We start from the raw sequence: 20427 nt of genomic DNA, 5'->3' as shown, positions 1-20427 counted from the left end.
GAAATTCTTCCCACAGATGAGAGTATTAAAATCCTAATGGTAAACTGCTGAGGCGTTTGCATCAAAGTGCCATTGTTTGAAGCCCTCATGAAAATCAGTGGAGCTCACCTAAAACTAGGTACAGAAAGCTTGTTGAAACCTGAAATTGATAACAGTGAGATTTTTGGGGAAAATTTATGTGTATGTTCAAAGGAAATGGGAAATGGACATGGTGTATTTGTTGCAGTAGACAAGAAACACAAATCCATCGAAATAGAAATTGAAGTGGGTTGTGAGATTGATTGAGAACAACTCAGTATCAGGGCTTGGTCTAAATGGTAATTGGATCGTTCTATTGGCCACCACACTCATCTGATGTAACCAAAAACTTTAGAGAAAACCTCAGTTCACTTGTAAATAAGTTGCCCAATCACACTGTAATAATCAATGGAGGCTTTAATCACCCAATAATTAATTGCAAAAATTACAGTTTTGATAGTGGTTGGCGTGATAAGACATCCTGTGAAACATTACAAAATGCCTTCTCTGAAAACTACCTAGAACAGATAGTTAGGAACCCTACTCATGATGGAAATATATTGGATCTAATTGCAACAAATGGATTTGACATTTTTGCAGATGTCCATTCTGAAGCTGGTATCAGTGAGCACAATCCAGTTCTGGCAATGGCTTGGTTCAAATGGCTCTGAGCACTATGGGACTCAACTGCTGAGGTCATTAGTCCCCTAGAACTTAGAACTAGTTAAACCTAACTAACCTAAAGACATCACAAACATCCATGCCCGAGGCAGGATTCGAACCTGCGACCGTAGCGGTCTTGCGGTTCCAGACTGCAGCGCTTTTAACCGCACGGCCATAATAGCAATAATGATTACCAAAGTACAAAGGACAAATAAAACAAGCAGAAAGATACATATTTTCAGTAAACTAGATTAAAAAAGCAATGAGAAACCTGATGCTTTCAGTACATGGCAGGAGCATGCAGAGGAAGTACGGTTCAAGTTTAAAAGAATAGTTGAACATGCACTGAACAAATATGTATCCAATAGAACAGTTCATAATGGGAGGGAACCTCTATGGTATAAAGTCACTGTAAAGAAACTTCCAAAGAAATGGAGATTACTGCATAATAGCATAAGACTATGGATAGAGAGATGCTGAATGAAATGCATCTACCTTCAAGAGAGCAATGCATGATGCCTTCAGTGCCTACTGTAGGAGAATATTGTCAAATGGTATTTCAAACAACCCAAAGAAATCATGGCCATATGTAAAGCCTGTTAGTGGCACCAAAGCTAGCATCAAGTCTCTAGCAAATGAGACAAGAGCTGGAATTGAGGGTAAAAGAGCAAAAGCTGAAATGCTTACCTCCATTTTCAAAATTTCATTTACAGAGGAAAGCACTGGAGAGTTGCCCCAGTTTAATCCTTGTACCACTGAAAAGATGAATGAAATACATACTAATGCCAGTGGTAATGAGAAAAGCTGAAATCTTCAATATTGAACAAAACTCATGGCCCAATGGAATCCCCATGAGATTCTATACTGCATTTGGGGCTGAGTTAGCCCCTCTTCTAATTATAATGTATCATAGATGCCTCAAACAAAAAAATGTGACCAGTTTTTGAAAAAGCACAGGTCATGCCTATGTAGAAGAAGGGTAGTGGAAGCGATCCACAAAACTACCTTCCAGTCTCCCTGACTGATTTGTTGTACAATCTTAGAACATATTCTGAGCTCAAACATAATGAGGTATCTTGTACAGAATGACCTCCTCCATGCCAATGAACATGGATTCTAAAAACATCAATAATATGAAACGCAATTCATACTTTTCTCACATGGCATATTGAAAGCTTTAGATCAAGGTGGTCAGGCAGATGCAGTATTTCTTGATTTCCAAAAAATATATGACTCAGTATCACACCCATACTAATTGTCAAAAGAATGATTGTATGGTGTATCAAGTGAAATCTGTGACTGGACTGAGGACTTTTTGATAGGGATGGTGTAGCATGTTATCTTGGATGGAGAGTCATTACCAGATGGAGAAGTTACTTCAGATGTGCCCCAGGGAAGTATGTTAGGACCCTTGCTGTTTAGATTTACATTAATGACATTTCAGACAATGTTAATAATAACCTCAGACTTTTTGCAGATGATGCAGTATCTGTAATGAAGTACTATCTGAAAGCAGCTGCATAAATATTCAGCCAGATCTTTACAAGATTTCAGAGTGGTGCAAAGATTTGCAACATGTTCTGTATGTTCATGAATGTAAAATTGTGCACTTCACAAAATGAAAAAAATGTAGTGTCCTATGACTATAATATCAATGAAGCACTGTTGGAATCAGCCAACTGATACAAATACCTGGGTGTAATGCTTTGTAGGGATATGAAATGGAATGACCACATAGGTTCAATCATGGGTAAAGCTGGGTAAATCAGGTGGTAGACTTTGGTTTATTAATAGGACACTGTGGAAGTGCAATCAGTCTACAAATGAGATTGCTTACAAGCCACTAGTGCAACCAGTTCTAGAATATTGCTCAAGTGTGTGGACCGGTACCAAACAGGACTGACTGTGGATATGGAACTTATACAGGGAAGGACAGCATGATCGGTCACAGGTTTGTTTGATCCATGGGAGAGTGTCACAGAGAAACTGAAGGAACTAAACTGGAATATGTTGGAAGATAAATGTAAACCATCCCAAGAGAGTCTATTAACAAAGTTTCAAGAACCAGCTTTAAGTGATGAGTCTAGGAATATGCTACAGTCCCCTATGTATTGCTCACACAGGGATCATGAAGATAAGATTAAAATAATTACTGCACACCCAGAGGCATTCAAACAATCATTCTTCCTGTACTCCATATGTGAATGGAATGGGAGGAAATCCTAATAACTGATAAAATGGGATGTACCCTCTGCCGTGCACCTCATGGTGGTTTGCAGAGTACAGTTGCAGATGTAGATGTAGATCTGGGACCCTACTCCGTATGCTTGTACCTCTGTTAGCAGTCTACAGTGAGGCACTGAGCCAAACACTTTTTGGAAATGTAGGAATGTAGAATCTGGCTGTTGCCCTTCATCTGCAGTTAACAGGATATCATGTGAGAAAGGGGCAAGCTGAGTTTTGCAGTTGCAATGCTTTCTAAATCAAAATTGATTTGTGAACAGAAGCTTATCTGTCTCAATGAAATTTATCATATTCAAACTGAGAATATGTACAAGAATTCTGCAGCAATCCAGTCTTAGGGATTCTGGTCTGCAGTTTCGTGAGTCTGTTCTTATCTCCTGCTTATGTATAGGAGTCATCTGCACTTTTTTCCAGTCACTTGGCTCTTTGTGCTGGGTGAAAGATTTGTGATAAATGAAAATTAAGTAAGGGGCCAAGCCATACAGTACCCTTTGTAAAACCAAACTGGGGTTTCATCCAGAGCTGATGACTTACCTGTTTTCAACTCTTTCAGTTGCTTCTCTACACCAGCGATGCCTATTACTGTGTCTTCCATAGGTGAATCTGTGAAATGGTCAAATGATTATATGTTTGCACCATCCTCCTGCACAAATGATTTCTTAAAAGTGAAATTTAAAACTTCATGTCTCATTTTGCCATCTTCTACTGCCATACCAGACTGGTCAATGAGTGGCTGGATAGAAGCTATCAATCCTCTCAGTGATTGTACATAGTACCAGAATTTTCTCAGGTTCTCAGCAAGACCTTATTTAAGGTTTGACAGTGGTAGTTATTGTATGCTTCAGGCATTGTTTCTTTGCAGACACATAATTTCTACTAAATTTTACCTGTTGTCATTTGTGCATTCTTTTTTTGAATCGAGGGTGCAACAGTTTTTGCTTTCTCAGCATTTTTCACGTTTTGTTATTAAATCATGGTGGGTCTTTTCTGTCCTGAATCCACTTACTCAGCACATATTTCTTCAGAGTGTGATATATAATCCATTTAAATGTTGCCCATAATTCCTGTATGTCCATCATACTGGAACTAAATGAAGTCCATTCATTGTTCAAGTTTACCTGCTCTTTCTAACAAAAATACTCTCTTACCCTTCTTGATTGATTTAGTAATTGTAGTAACCACCATCACTATGATGGCATAAAAATCACTAGTCCCTGTCCCTGTACTGAAACCACTGGAAGGTAAGGTCTGTATATAGTTGCAAGGACTAAAATATTTCAGTTTTGTGTGAGTTGTTTGACTCTCTGTTCAAGACAGGTTCCAGAAAATGCTTTCAAAAGTACTTCAAAAGACTGCTTTTCTGTAGCCCCTGCAATGAATCCGTAGATGTCTCAGTCTGCATTTGGCAGGTTAGTCACCGACAACTAATATTGTAAGTATTTCCACACTACTGAGAATAGACTTTCTTTGAATGACTCTAAAACTGTCACAGTAGAATCCAGTGGCCTGTAAAAACAGCTAACAATTAGCTTGATTTCAACTAGATCTGTTATATGTGTCCACATAGCTTCACAGTCACTACCAAAGTCAACACAAATAAAGGTAATATTTTTGTCAACTGCAATGAACACTCCCTCCCCACACTTCCCTCCTGTACTAAATTGGTGATCACTTGATGTTTCAGAATGTGTTCTACCAACCAATCCCTTCATTTAGTAGTTATGCCACAAATTTATTTTTGCTCCAGTTCTCTTCAGTACCTCTTCATTGGTTACATGATCTATCCATCTAATTTTCAGCATTCTTGTGTAGCAGCAAATTTGAAAAGTTTCCAGCCTCTTCTTGTCTGAACTGTTTATCACCTACATTTCACTTCCACTCCAGACAAATACTTCCAGAAAATACTTTCTAACACTTGAATGTATATTCAGTATTAACAAATTTCTCTTCTTCACAAACACTTTTCTTGCCATTGCCAGCCTGGTATTCACCTGGTGAAATGTGGGAAACTGGCTAAAAACCACATCCAGGCTAACTGGTACACTGACCCTCATCATTAAACCACTGTGTAGATTTGATCCAAGGTTGGTGCATCCCCCACCCCCTTCTGCTTCCCTTTACCCCATTCCCAAAGTGGTGTTTGAACAAGCACAGCATCAGCACATGTTCATTATTATTATTTATTAGCATTATATTTATTACCATCTCTCACTCATTATTATCTTAGCAATCCTTCCACAAAATTCTTCATTTTTCTGAGACATTTCTAAGTGTTGTTCTACATTTTAATATTTCATGTTTGTCTTTGCAACTTTTCTTTGCTCATTTTGCAATATTTTTACATTATTCATGTTCACCATTTTTACACTTTGTTTTTTTTAAGAGTTCTGGTCCAATACTCTGTCACATTTGTACTCTGCTGTGTTCACTTTATTTGAATATTATAAAATACACACTAAATGAACAACATGACTTCTATTAACTTCTTCATACAAACAGACCACAAATACAGACAACAACCATTTCATCACACACAAGTTGCATTCAGCTTTTTGCTCTAGTTGCCAACCTTTGAAAACCTACAGCGAACACAGATTTTTTTGATTTTTTTTTACCAATTTTGCAACATGATTTGTGTGTTGCACACATTTTACTTCAATCTGTTCCACAGTTTCCTGCATTCTGTGTTAAGGTCAGGTGATAGATTTTGCTTCAATCTTCTGTAGGCAGATTTTCAATTATTCTCTATCTGATGTAATTCTGCAGTCAGTCATTAAACAGGAGCACTCTTGACTTTGAAAAATTCACAAAATCCCTGCTTTAATGTCTACTTGTTCCTTATCTCCTGTCATTGACAATTTGAGCAGTTCTTTGGTAGGGCATCATCCTTCATATGTTTTTGGTTTCTGTAAGTTATTTGGTGTGACTTTTACCTTGCATTCCACATGGAATACATTAGGAATGTCAGATGAGGATGAGAAAAAGCAAGCTTGAATAACTTCATTCATCTTCACAGGCTACTTTATGTATAAGACATTATGGGTTGGATTTATGGGTATAATGCTCATATTATTGGAATAAAACAATTGCCTATAGTTTTCTGAAGAACAATATTTTAGCTGCAGTTCATATTCATTCTCCCAAAGTGATGACATGTTTATATTGTGACCCGAGTGAGGTCAAGGATGATTATGGGGGTTACACTGGTTCATAGTTGGCTCCAACCACCTTTTTTTATTTCAAACAATTATTCCAAGAAGCAAAAACTTTGTTTCTCTTTCACCATTGGCATTCAATGCATTTAGTATAGTAAATGGAACATATCAGCCACCCCATAGATACCATGAATTACATGCCCCAATGTTGCCATTTCTTCTTTATTTCTTCCATGTTGCATTTTTCACAAGATCAGTTTCCATCCTCAACATCACACACATCTTGCTTGCATAGTAAACAACATTCTCATTGTAATTCTATCTGAAAATGTTTGGTTCACGCCATCTCCCTGACAGAAGAAAAGTTCTAAAACTTTAGTACATTGGAATAGAACAAAGTGTCTCAGAGTTAGACAAAGTAACTTCGCTTCCATTATGTACTGCATAGTGGTTTCTAGAATATGTATTTGTGTCTGTACATCACTGTATAATCAATATATCATTACATTACATTAATTACTGTTGTCTTTTATTACTTTATTTACAAATTAATTTCAAAGGCATAACACATTATTTACAAATTTATGAAAAAGTATTCTGTATAAAATATAATACAAATTTTATGTTTTTACATACTCTACACTTACAGTTATTGGTGAAAATCACAAGTTACATAAAAAAATATAAATCACATAAAATTTGTACATTGTATCTCATAATGAGTTTTGTACATTTATAAATTGTGGTACCAAGGACTGAAAAAGTTAGATTTCAAGGTGGCTATCCACGATAACATACTGCACGTTTTAACAGCACTTTACAATTTATTGGAATGTTAATTATACAAATGGTACATTATGATTGATTAATGAGGTACTTTATATTTGTTGTTCAGAGAAAAGGAAGATAATGTGCTCAAAAATGCCTTGTCAATAGCTCAAGGTATTCTCTCTTTCCCTGATCTAGTGCTCAATGGAGGATTTAAACATAGAATACACTGCTGTTCTCTGGATATATAATAGTAATTTTATTCTAAAGAGTCACCATAACACTTCTTAGAACAGGAATCAAACATACTCAGCATGATTTTATTTTATATTTGTGTGCTTATTGTTTACATGAAGGTATCTTTTGGGAATTTCTTCAGTGTGCATATCCCAAGTGATATTAACATAAATAACCACAATGATATTGCTAAACATGACACAATATCAATTACTAAATGAGGCAAAATGTCAGTCAATATCACATGGTCTGCACCTTTTAAAATCAAATCCATTTCTGTAAGAAATACAGAAACAAATGAAGTATCTATAAAGCATGTTAAAGATTATAGCATTCAAGAAATCAGTTATAATATTTAAGGAGATGAGTAGATACATACAATGAAAATGAAACATGAAATAGGCCTACATGATGCTCACAGACTGGCAAAGACATAAATAATTAGCTAAAAAAAACATATGTATGTGATACCGGTAACAGGTGAGTACACAGCTGTAAGGATGGAGAAAACTGAAAGTGGAAAAAGTAAGAAGAAAGATTGCAATAACAAATTTTAGTAAACCAAGTCAAAAACTAAAACAAATCTATCTTGGTAGTCTATAATCTGATTTAACTGACTCATACGTTTCATATACTGCACTACTTGCGTAGCATATTTGTGGAAGAATTGCTGCTAATAAAACTAATGGAGCTGTTTCTGATTTGTTATAAATAAGTTGATTCAAAGATAATATAATATGTACTTAATTTATTATTGCAATTTACAGTATTTGTAGCAAAAATGTAATGATATAAAAAAAGACAGCGGGGTCACCAGTGACTGGGGGAGCAGGTGGGTGTGAAAAAGAGATAGGGTGCATGTTATTGCACAAGACACTGTTACGCGTTCTAAAAATTTAGTACTGTCTTCAGAAGTGTGTGTTCTAGTCCTCACAACTATGAAAGAAGCATGGAATATAGTTTGAAGTACCTGATCTTTTTATTTTAAAGCCATATCTCTATGGAGAAGTTCTACTAATGGTCAAAAGAAGAAAATAAATTTAAGTATAAGAGAAGTACTCTTGCTAATCAAGAATTACAACAAAAACTGACAAATTGAGGAAAATATATATGTGTATATACACACACACACACACACACACACACACACACACACACACACACACATACATATACACATGTTTATGACTGTATATGTACAATTATTAAAAAATATACATACACTGTTGTAAAAAATATGTACAAATATAGATATCTGAACTTTCAAAATAATCACAATTAGTTTCAGCTGACCTAACTATAACAATGAGCTCTAAGCTCAGTCTAGCTAAGGACAAGACTACAGAATTCACACGTCATGGTCAATTTCATTGAGCAAGATGATAGTGCAGCTTCCTGTGTGTTAGCACATTAAAGATGTCTTCAGCCACTGAAACAGTAAAGAATTATAAATAATAAATAAGACGTCTAAATGATTCTCATAATACACTCTACAACAAAAAAAACATACACAAGGCACCACATCATTAAATGTGATGTACATGTAAAGACAAACAAATGACAACAATTTCAGAAAAATTGGATGATTTATTCAAGAAAAAGCTCTTTACAAGTTGAGCACATCAATAATGCTTTGGTACACCTCTGGCCCTTATACAAGCAGTTGTTCAGTTTGACATTGACTGATAGAGCTATTGGATGTACTCCTGGGGGATAACATGCCAAATTCCATCCAATTGGAATGTTAGATCATCAAAATCTTGAGCTGATTGGAAGGTCCTGCCCATAATGCTCCAAAGATTCTCAACTGGGAGAGATCTGGCGACCTTCCTGTTCAAGGTAGGGTTTGGCAATCATGAAGACAAGCAGTAGGTACTCTCACCACATGTACGCGGGCATTATTTTTCTGAAATGTAAGGCCAGGATGGCTTGCCATGAAGGGAAACAAAACAGCACATAGAATATTGTCAATGGTCTGCTGTGCTGTAAGGGTGCTGCAGATGGCAATCAAATGATAAGAAATGGCGCCCCAGACCATCATTCCTGGTTGTTGGGCTGTATGGCAAGCAACAGCCAGGGTGGAATCCCGTGACTGTCCAGGGTGTCTCCAGGCACTTCTTCACTGGTCATCAGAGCCCAGTTTGAAGTGTAACTCAAACTGAAGACAGTTTTACTTCCATCAATGAGATTCTGGGCTGAAGATGTGTCCAGAGATGCCACAGACAGCAGTGGGATACCAACCTGACTGTCACCCAATGTATGGGCCAATACCCATGAGTGATGGTCGGATGGTCAGGGGTGCCATTTCATTTCATAACAGGACCCTTTTTGCTATTATTTTGTGGCAACCTTATAGCACAGTGGTACATCAAAGATATTCTACACCCCACTTTGTTACCCTTCTTGGCAAACCATCCTGGGCTTACATTTGAGCAAGATAATGCCCACCTACATATAGCAAGAGTTTCTACTGCTTGTCTTCATGCTTAACAAACCATAGCTGACTGCGGTGGCCACGCGGTTCTAGGCGCTGCAGTCCGGAACCGTGCGACTGCTACGGTCACAGGTTCGAATCCTGCCTCGGGCATGGATGTGTGTGATATCCTTAGGTTAGTGAGATTTAAGTAGTTCTAAGTTCGAGGGGACTGATGACCACAGGTGTTAAGTCCCATAGTGCTCAGAGCCTCAGAGCCATTTGAACCATTTTGAACAAACCATACCTTGGTCAGCAAGGTTGATGGATCTCTCACAATTGAGAATTTAGAGCATTATGGGCACGGCCTTCCAACCACCCTGGATTTTGATGATCTGACATGTCAATTGGGTAGAATTTGCAAAATATCCCTCAGGAGGACATCCAACAATTCTATCAATCAGTGCCAAGCTGAATAAATGCTTACATGTTGCTCAGAGGTGGACCAATACATCACTGACCTGCTCAATTTGTGAAGGTCTTTCTTTTGAATAAATCATCCAATTTTTCTGAAATTGTAATCATTTGTTTGTCTGTACCTATACATCACATCCCCTGATTTTCATTCCATTCAGAATTAACAATTACTTCATGGTGCATAGTCTTGTTTTTTAGTGTAAAACAATAGGCAGATGAAAAAAGGAATAAAAGTCCATTGTTTGTCAATGTTTTAATTATGACCTCACAAAATAAAGTTACACAATTAATTTTTGTTTGTTTTCAGGTAAATATCTCCAGTTCTGGTACATTTTGATATTAGTGCATAACAGTACATTAATTCACCACTAGAGGAGCCAAAACAAATTAGCCAAATTATCAAATGTGGATTATCATGTAGTAAAACATTTTTGGCCCCTCCGGAAATGTTATTGCCATGGCAAGCCAATCCAGATCCTAATATGCACAGATAAAAGATAAACTACTTTTCTACCATGGAGTTGGAGATGTCCTTATGGGAACTGGTGACAGTAGTTGGCAACAGAGAAAATATTGGAGACTATTTTGGCACTGTTCTGTGAAGAACCACATTAATCTAGACTCCAGTACAGTGCTGAAACTCTCACCATGCCACAGATGTGTCACCTTTCTTCTAAACAGCCTTACAGACAATCATTATATAGCTACAGTATTTCTTCTTGAGCTCTTCAGTGTTACATCTGCAGTGTTCTACTCAACTCTTTGTAGGTAGAACACAGTTTATGATCACTGACATTGGCAGTAATGTATAGAAGAGTGGAACAACCAGGCAGATGCTGTGGTTGATGACTGCAGAGTTCATGAACTAACGGGCTACCTAGATTCAAAGTCCAGAGAGATGCAAACTCAACATAAGTATGGACAAAATGGTTCAGGGAGCAGTCTGAATTGAAAAACATAAACACAGGCCAGGTCAATCATCCTGTTATCAATTTCACCTACTGAAGACTTCAGAGCCTCTCTAGTGACTGAAGAACAAGTGTAGGGCCATAATATTTCCTGGGACTCTCCCATGAGAATTCTTTTTAGAAATGAGCAAAATTATGTAATGAATTAAAAGTGCATATTCCAGATTACAGGGGGTACAAGTGTTACCCTTGACCCATTTGCCTTGAGGACTTAACTGTGGACAAGATCTCATCAGAGGTGGGCTTACATGTGGATGAGTAGATATTGTTCACATGAAAATCTTAGACACTGCAAGGTGGAATCAAGGCAGGTCCCATACCCCTTCAAAGAAGCATAGAGGAATCTTAGTTTAGAAACCTATCAGTCACCTTTAAATCAGTTTGAGAAAAAAGGCAGGAACTATTACTATAAATTGTAGCTTGTGATATGACATGAGTCCTTCACTGGAAGCTTGAGATTAATAGTACAAGTACTGAGTATAGGGAAAGAGTAGATGAGGTCCCACTCTAGGCCAGATTTCTCCCATCAGCAGGGAAGTCCCAGAAAATTTATTTTTTTATTCAAATGGGAGATACCCAATGATTTCCTTCACGATAAAATGATCATGCCCTCTTTGGGGCAACACCTTATCATAGGCAACTCAGTGCTGGGCAGGAGGGTTTGCATGTCTGAGATGCTAAGGGTTATGCTGGTAGTAGTATAGCTATGGCAGGGCCACCCAAGCCAGGCAGTCATTGAAGGGGCTAACAAAGAGCATTCCACAACTTGGTGAAGGGAGGGCCATTTTTCTCTCAGGGAACTCCACAAGCAGTGGGTGGGTATGAGCAAAATAACCCTGAGTTTCCTGAGTAGTGACTGGCCAACATTGCCAGACATCATCTACAAAAAGTCTGAGCATACTTCAAGGACCATCGATATGTGCAGTGATGGAATGTTGTGTGTTTCAGAGAACGAAAGCCTTGGCCTCACTGCCTGGATTGCAAGAATACATATAACACCTCAACCTCAAGTTTATTATGTGCCGATTAGGTGAATGGCTGTTGAGGTAAAGCAGGCTCTAATGGGTTACCTCTGGGGCACCTGTCACCCCCAGTTGTATAAGACTTTCTCAGGCACCCTGGGTTCTGCCTGCATCAACATTTGTCTTCGCAGCAGCTCAGGGGATCCCTATGGGGTGACATCAATTCAGATCTACTCCTGGACAGGTGTACCCATCAGGTAGCACATACACCATGCAACAACGAGAGCTTGGGTGGTCAGTCTGCCTGAGAAAAAGACTCAGGATTATAGTAACAGAGCACTAGTCTGCAATAATACTTTCATAGTAATCAGGAGAACAGTGGCAACCTTTGAGATCTCTCCATTCTACAGTTACAAGGGGTTGGAGGGTATTTCTCGGTCCTTAAAAAGTGTTAAACACCTTTGTAATGGATCACTTATTGTTAAAATTGCCATATCACACCAAATACCTAAACATCTCGGCTGCAAGACATTAGATGACTATCCTGTTGTGAGTAGTATCATAACACACTTAACTTCTGTAAAGACACTGTTAGCTGCTCTGATATAATGGAAGCGAATCCTCAGCAATTATTTGAAGAATGGAAAAACATAAGTATCACAGAAGTAAAGAATTATACGAGGAGAGCCAATGGCATATTAGAGAAAACTGCAACATTTATTCTAACCTTCAGTATGGTGGAGTTAACTGAATGTATTCTTATAGACTATATCCATCTTGAGGATTGCTCATTTCTCCAAAACCCAATGCAATGCTTTAAATGCCAAAGATTTGATCATACCACTATGGTATGTAACAGAATGACTAATTATGGAAGTTGTGGAGAGACAACTCAGAAAATCAGGTCACTCTTGTATACTTTTCCTGAAATTTATAAATTGTTCTAGGAATCACACAGTATGGAGCAGGAAGTGTAGAGTTTGTAATGAGGTTAGGATAATTCTGGAGTTGAAAGTCACGAGATGCTATGCAACCTCTGGTGTTTGCTGCTTCTTTTGCATCAGCCTTTAAGAAGCCTGTGATGACTCCACACAAACCCAAACCACAGATTCAAGTATGAATACATGCACTTGTCAGTGTAGCTGCAGGGGAAAAGCTATACTGAACCGCAAAACTGTTCGGAAGTCATCAGCGATGGACTTGGAACCTCAGCTACATACCACTGTGCATTGTTAGAGGCCCACTAAGCCATCCCCTCTACCTATGCAACCAAATCTTTCCATAGATAAGGAAAAAGTCACACAAAAAGTCATTTGCAGTGGAAGTGGCAGCTAAAGCTTGGATCAGCAAGCACTCTCCCTTTCTACAGGTTATTTTACTGTAAGAACACTTATAAGCACATGGAGGAACTGGAGAGCCAGTCCCTTCTGACCTCCTGGGTTAATCACCACCATTGAGGGAGAAAGGCAAGGACAATCATCACAGTTCAGTGACCCTCACAAGGACTTATGTGTTGCAGTGGAATTTAAAGGGATACAAATCTAATTTGGAAGAATTAGAGACAGGGATAAGATTGGTGTGGCTGTTTTCATTGATGACAGATGCTACTCCTCTGCTGCCCCTGTTACTATGGCCATAGAAGTATACTTTCAGTGGAAATTTTCACAAAGCTAAGATCACTGTGGCTATGGCCTTGCCACAGTGGATGCACTGGTTCCCATCAGATTACCAAAGTTAGGCACTGTCGGGCGTGGTCGGCACATGGATGGGTGACCATCCGGGCCGCCATGCGCTGTTTTTCGGTGTGCACTCAGCCTTGTGATTCCAATTGAGGAGCTACTCAGCTGAATAGTAGTGGCTCCAGTCACAGACAACCATTGTAATGATCAGGAGAGCAGTGTGCTGACCACACGCCCCTTCTATCCGCATCCTCAGCTGAGGATGACATGGCAGGCGGGTGGTCCCGATGGGCCACTTGTGGCCTTAAGACAGAGTGCTGCTAAGATCACTGTGTGTTCTTAATAACTTCCACATTATGATCCATTGAATGCAGATGCACTAACAGAGCTTTTCTGGGCACTGCCCCACCCTTTGCTTCTCAAGGGTGGCTTCGATGTACACATTGTGCAGTGGGCTCAGCTACCACTTGCTCCAGGGGTCAAACTATTGAGCACCTCATCCACTGAGAGAATATCTGCCTTTTGAACTCTGGTCAGGTGACATTTTCTGCAGCTACAGGGTCATCTTCAGCCACTGACCTTCTTTTTTTATTTTTGCTCACCAGATATTACAAACTCAGATCAGTGGGAAGTGGCCATAGATTTGCATTCTAGTGGACATTTTCCAGTGTGATCCACCTGTTGACTTGGATGGTGGTCAATAAGAGATGGCAAAGATGGATACTTCCAAAAGGATGGACTGGTTATAAAACAGTCAGCAGGCCATCTTCAAACAACAGGAAGGTGCCCAGAAGATGGTAGACCATATCACATGTGTTATCTAATGAGCTGCAGCTGATTCTGTTCCCCAATATAGCAACTATCTCAGATGATAGCATGTTCCTTCACAGAATTAAGAATATTGCTTGGCAGTCAGAACCAGGTGTGCAGCTTTGTGGAAATTCAAACACTGTCCAACTACAGAAAATCTTCATGCCTTCAGATCAGTGAAAGCACAAGTGAGGGAATTATAAAGGAAAGGAAGAGGAACTCCTGGAAGGAATTCATGTGTTCTATTAATTGATCCACTTCCACTGCATGAGTGTGAGACAGATTTCAGGCAAGGGTGGTACTCCTTCCCTTACGGCCTTATTGAGGAATGACGTCTTGGTAGATGTACCTAAAGACATGGGTCAGGTTTTATTTGAACATTTTATCACTTTTTTACTGAGACTGCATCATGTAGACAAACTCCAGAGTTCCAGATGTGAAGATGATGTGGCTCCACTTCTTTATCTGTAATGAGGAGATCTACAATCTTTCATTTTCCATATGGTAATTGGAATTAGCTTTGTCCACAGCCAGAGACACTGCTACAGGACAGAGCAGGTTCATTATGCCATGCTCTGTCACCTGTGACCCAGAGACAAAGGCAAACTCCTTTCTTATTTCAATTAGATATGGTTTGATGGACAGTACGCCACCACTTGGAAGGAAGTAATATTAATCCCATTATGGAAACTGGACAAGGATTGTACTGACTCTAAAGCCTACCAGAGCATATCCCTTACCAGTCACAGGGCAAGACTCTCAAGCACATGGTCAACTGTCACCTCACTTGGCTCCTCAAATCCCAAAGTCACATGTGCAGTTTCAGGTGCTACTGTTCCATCCCTGATAACTTAATTCTGCTCAAGACAGTGATGCAGGCGGCCTTATTATAATGAAACCATTTGGTTGGTGTGTTTTTTGAGGTTGGAGAAGTGTACAACTATATTTGGAGGTACATCAACTTTCACCAGTTTCATGTATGGGGACTATGTGGATGTGTGCCAATTCTTATCTAGTCCTTCCTTGGGGACTGGTGCTTTTGAGATCATGTTGGTGACACCTTGTCAGACCACTGCATTCCAGAGAATGCCCTCCCCCCACCTCGTCCCTCCCCTCCCCCTCCCTCACCACCCACCCCCCACCCCCCACCACGAAGCAGTGTACTATATGTCACACTGTTTGTTGTCACTGTCAATGGCATTTCCTACATGCTCAGGAGTTCTGTTAAACACTCTTTGTTTGTAGATAACTTTGCAGTTTGCATCTCCAATACAATTACCAATATCATTATTGTTTTTTGCATTCATAATTAATAATTTTTCCACCTCCTGTTGCTGTTTTTATTGTTCTACTGCTGGATCTGCTGATGGACCAGTTTATTTCATATAACATCAGATAAACTTTATATATACTTGAAATTCTAGTTTACAAACATGGGTACTGCTTGCAAGCTAAGTAGAATTGTCAGTTTACTCAAACTGTGTGGAAACTATGTAAATTAATGAGAAAATAACTCTACTGCTAACAAATGGACTGAAATAGCTACATTCAGAGCTCCCAGCTGGAAAAAAATAATTAATTGCTGCTATACAATGATGAAACATACCTCTGCAAGGCTTAGTTTAATACTTCCATTCTGCAAAGGATCCTTTGATTCAAAAACATCTGAAATGAAACAAAAGATATATTTTTATTTACTGGCACCCTTTGGTGATAACACCTGTAACAAAAAGTACAAAAATGTAATATAAGATACTGGGAGACCCACATGAAACCAGTACTCCTCATGTTACTAGTATCTATTCTTTTTTAGTTAATTCATTGTTACTTGAATCTTGGGCATGAGACATACTGGTCTTACTTGGGACATACTATAAAAAAGAAAGAAAACCCATAGAGATTGTACAAATGCATATAGTTCAGGAAATAATAATCCAAGAGCTAACAGTTTCTAACAATAAGTGAGTTTAAAACACAGTTTCCCTATAAAGCAAACAACACAATAGTGACTGAACATCAACTTGATGTAGCAGCCATGAGTACACATCTTACAATGTGGAGACAAGTATTTAATTACAACAAATAATCCTGAAAAAACTATCCTCTTCTTACACAGTCTGCTCACAATGTACACTTACAAACAAATCAAATATAGTGCAGAACAGCATACCAATGATTAATTGCACACATAGCAAGATTACTAGAATTTTGTAGCTTGTTGTTGTTGTTGTTGCTGTTATTTTTTCAGTCTTAAGACTAGTTTGGTGCAGCTGTCCAGACTAGTCTATCCTCCTCAAGTGTCCCCATTTTTGTACAACTACTGCAGCCTATCTTCTTATTGTATTCAAGCTCTGATATCTCCCTATGCATTTTACCTTCCCCACTTCCCTTCATTATTAGATTAACTACTTTTTGTTGCTTCAGAGTGTATCCTATCAAACTACCCCTTCTTTTTGAAAGTAATGCCATGAAGATCTTTATCCCCGTCTCATTTCAGTACTTCTGTATTCATTATCCAATCTGATGATCTAATCTCCAGCATTCTTCTGTAACACCACATCTCAAAAGTTCACACTTCTTTGAGAAAGAGAGATTCTCACACTTACATTTAGTGTTAGATGTTCACATATTTATCTTTTTCAGTAAACTTTCGCTTGTTATTTAGCAGTCTACATTTTGTATGCATTGTTCAAGTAACATATAACTTCAGTTTCCCAATTTTTCTGAGGTGTAAGAAGAAAAGTTTGCTTTTCTATTCAAATATGTGAATATGGCAGCAGTTCTTAAAGAAAAAGAATAATAAACAAATTATAGCTATTGAAATTTAGTACACTGTAAGTGAGCAAAACTCACAAGTGCACTTGGGAGCTATTTTCCTTTTAAAATTAGCCATTATTTTCAAACATTAATGGAGAAGTGAGGTTCAACTGCAGGATAGCTCAATTATTATGGGCTTCAGATGGACATTACCAATATACAAGTCATCATCATTATCAACCATTTTTCCACCCAGTTCTTTCTCCTTGTAGTATGGTTTTGAGCTTTATGCATCCCAATATACCTCGACTTTGTCCTGATGTAATCTACCCATCTTTTCTCAGAACAGTAACTTTTACCATGAGAAATCTAAGTGCAATTTCCATTTCAGTTTCAAAACAGCCACTATGAATCTCTTCAACTTTATTTTTTTCTCTACCTCATTATTTTCCTTCCTGCCCTTCTCATTATACCCAACAATTTTCTTTCAAGATACTATGGAGAAATGATTAATTTTAGGATTATTTTATCAGTTGAGGTTTGTGTTAACATGGTATATGTTATGACTGCAGCACCCTCAGTTTAATTTCTCTACTTCAGATCCACAGAGAATTTGTTTAATAATGCTGCCTTTGGTTTTTCAAATGAACAATCAACCTCTTAGGCAGAATACAGTGCTGCAGTCAGCAATGCCCATATAAGACAACAAGTGTCTGGAACAATTGTTAGATCAGTTACTACTGATACAATGGCAGTTTATCAAGATTTAAGTGAGTTTGAACGTAGTGTTATAGTTGGCACATGAGCAATGGGACACAGCATCTCCAACATAGTGATGAAGTGGGGAATTTCCCATACAACCATTTCACAAATGGAGTGTGAATAGCAGGAATTCAGTAAAACATCAAATATCCAACATCACTGTGGCTGGAGAAAGATCCTGCAAGAACAGGACCAATTAGAATAGAATCATTCAACATGACAGAAGTGCAACCATTTCACAACTTGCTTCAGATTTCAATAATAGGATATCAGCAAGTGTTACCATGCAAACCTTTCAATGAAACATGATCAATATGGGCTTTTGGAGCCCAAGGTCCACTTGTGTACCCTTGATGACTGCATGACACAAAGCTTTATGTCTTGCCTGGATGCATCAACACCAACATTGGACTGTTGATGACTGGAAACATGTTACCTGGTCAGACGAGTCTCATTTCAAATTTCATCAAGTGGATGGATGAGTAGGTTATGGAGACAACCTCATGAACCATGGACCCTGCATGTCAGCAGGGCACAGCTCAAGCTGGTGGAGGATCTGTAATGGTGTGGGGTGTGTGTAGTTGGAGTGATATGGGACCCTCGATACGTCTACATATGACTCTGACAGGTGACGATATTGTGAAAAGAAAAATTGCTACTCAGCATATAGCAAATATGCTGAGCCACAGATAGGCACAATAAAATGACTGTCACAAAATACAGCTTTTGGTCTCTAAAATTAGATGACAAACACAGGTGACACATATATAAGCATCCTGTCTGATCACCTGCATCCATTCATGTCCATCGTGCATTCCGATGGCTAATTCCAGCAGGATAATGTGACACCCCACACATCCAGAATTGCTACAGAGTGGCTCCAGGAACACTCTTCTGAGTTTAAACACTTCTGCTGGCCACCATATTCCCCAGACACGAATATTATTGAAAATATCTGGGATGCCTTGCAACTTGCTGTTCAGAAGAGATCTCCATCCCCTCCTACTCTTATGGATTTATGGACAGCCCTGAAAGATTCATGGTGTCAGTTCCCTCCAGCACTACTGCAGACATTAGTCGAGTCCATGCCATGTTGTGTTTCAGCACTTCTGCATGCTCGCAGGGGTCCTACATGATATTTGGGCAGATGTATCAATTTCTGTGGCTCTTCAGTGTATAAAAGGTTACGTCCTGACTGATTAACTCATCATCACCCAGTCCAAACTGCTAAGAATAGAAACCTGAAATTTGGAGAAGATGTGGACCTTATACTGTAAGCTTTGTTTAACAAGGAGTTTTTGAAATTCCAACCCTAAGGGAGTGAAATAGCGGATGAAGGGTTTTTTGAAAAATGTCGCTATTAAGGCAATTTTGAATCTAGATGTACGAAAATTGGTATTATTTCTCAGTCAGAAATAAAGAAGTACGTGTATCAGCAGTTTTGGAAATTTAGCCCAATGGGTGTGAAATGGTGGGTGAAAGCCTTCTTTTATAAACATATCATTATTAAAGAACTATTTCAGTATTCTTAAAGCTTCATCAATGAACATAGGTATTGGACTGCTCAGTTACAAATAAAAGAATATGGGCATCATTGTTTTTGGAAATTGAGCCCCTAAGTGAGTGAAATAGGGGATGAGGCTTTTTATGAAAATATTTTATTATGAAAGCATTTTTAAAGCTAAATCTATGAAAATTAAAATTTGACTTCTCAGTTAGAAATTTAAAAAAAGCATATGTTTCACTGTTTTTGGTATTCAACCCCTATGAGGGTGAAATGGGGGATGAAAGTTTTTATGGAAATATTTCATTGTGCAAGCATTTTTGAAGCTAAATCTATGAAAATTTGTATTTACCTTCTCTGTTAGAAATAAAACATACACATGTCACTGTTTTTGGAAACTCAACCCCTAAGGGAGTGAAACAGGGGCTGAAACTTTTTATGAAATGCAAAAGCATTTTTAAAGCTAAATCTTTGGAAATTGGTTTTTGACTTCTCGGTTAGAGATGGAAAAAATGTGCTTCACTGTTTTTGGAAATTCAATCCCTAAGGGAATGAAATATGGTCAGACTGATGCACTGACTCATCATCAACAAGCCAAAACTGCTAAGGGTGGAAACTTGAGAACAGGGTGTGGATCTTAATATGTAGGCAGCACTTAAGAAAGAATTGTCTGAAATTCCACTTCTAAGAGGTTGAAATAGGGGATGAAAGGCTTTTTGAAAGCAGATCACTATTAAGGGAATTTTTAATCTAAAACTATGAAAACTGGTATTTGGTTTCTCAGTCAGAAAACAAAAAAATACATGTTTCAGCATTTTTGGAAATTCAACTGTTAAGGGGGTAAAACAGTGGTGAAAGTTTTTTTTTGAAAATAAATAATTGCTAGAGAAGTACTGAAGGATTTTTAAGGCTACACCCATGACAATTGGTATTTCACTTTTCAGTTAGAAATTAAAAAAAAAAAAGTGTGTTTCTTTGCTTCTGGAAAATCAACCTAAAGTGCAACAGGG

At 38.3% G+C, this 20427-nt stretch overlaps 1 protein-coding gene across 1 annotated transcript in view; it reads right to left on the bottom strand.

The window, feature by feature from the left end:
- Window positions 1–6629: 6629 nt before the first annotated feature.
- Window positions 6630–20427, bottom strand: part of LOC124612817 (calpain-C) — a 461947-nt gene continuing 448149 nt past the window's right edge. Inside the window, exons 17-18 of the mRNA XM_047141237.1 lie at window positions 16001–16059; window positions 6630–8514 (exon numbers count right to left, since the gene is read on the bottom strand). Coding sequence (XP_046997193.1) covers window positions 8488–8514; window positions 16001–16059 — 86 coding nt within the window. The 3' untranslated portion in view covers window positions 6630–8487. The remainder of the gene's footprint in view (window positions 8515–16000; window positions 16060–20427) is intronic.

The sequence above is a fragment of the Schistocerca americana genome, chromosome 4 (assembly GCF_021461395.2).
Source record: "Schistocerca americana isolate TAMUIC-IGC-003095 chromosome 4, iqSchAmer2.1, whole genome shotgun sequence".
NCBI classification, from domain to species: domain Eukaryota; kingdom Metazoa; phylum Arthropoda; class Insecta; order Orthoptera; family Acrididae; genus Schistocerca; species Schistocerca americana.
This window is presented reverse-complemented; position numbering and strand designations above follow the sequence as displayed.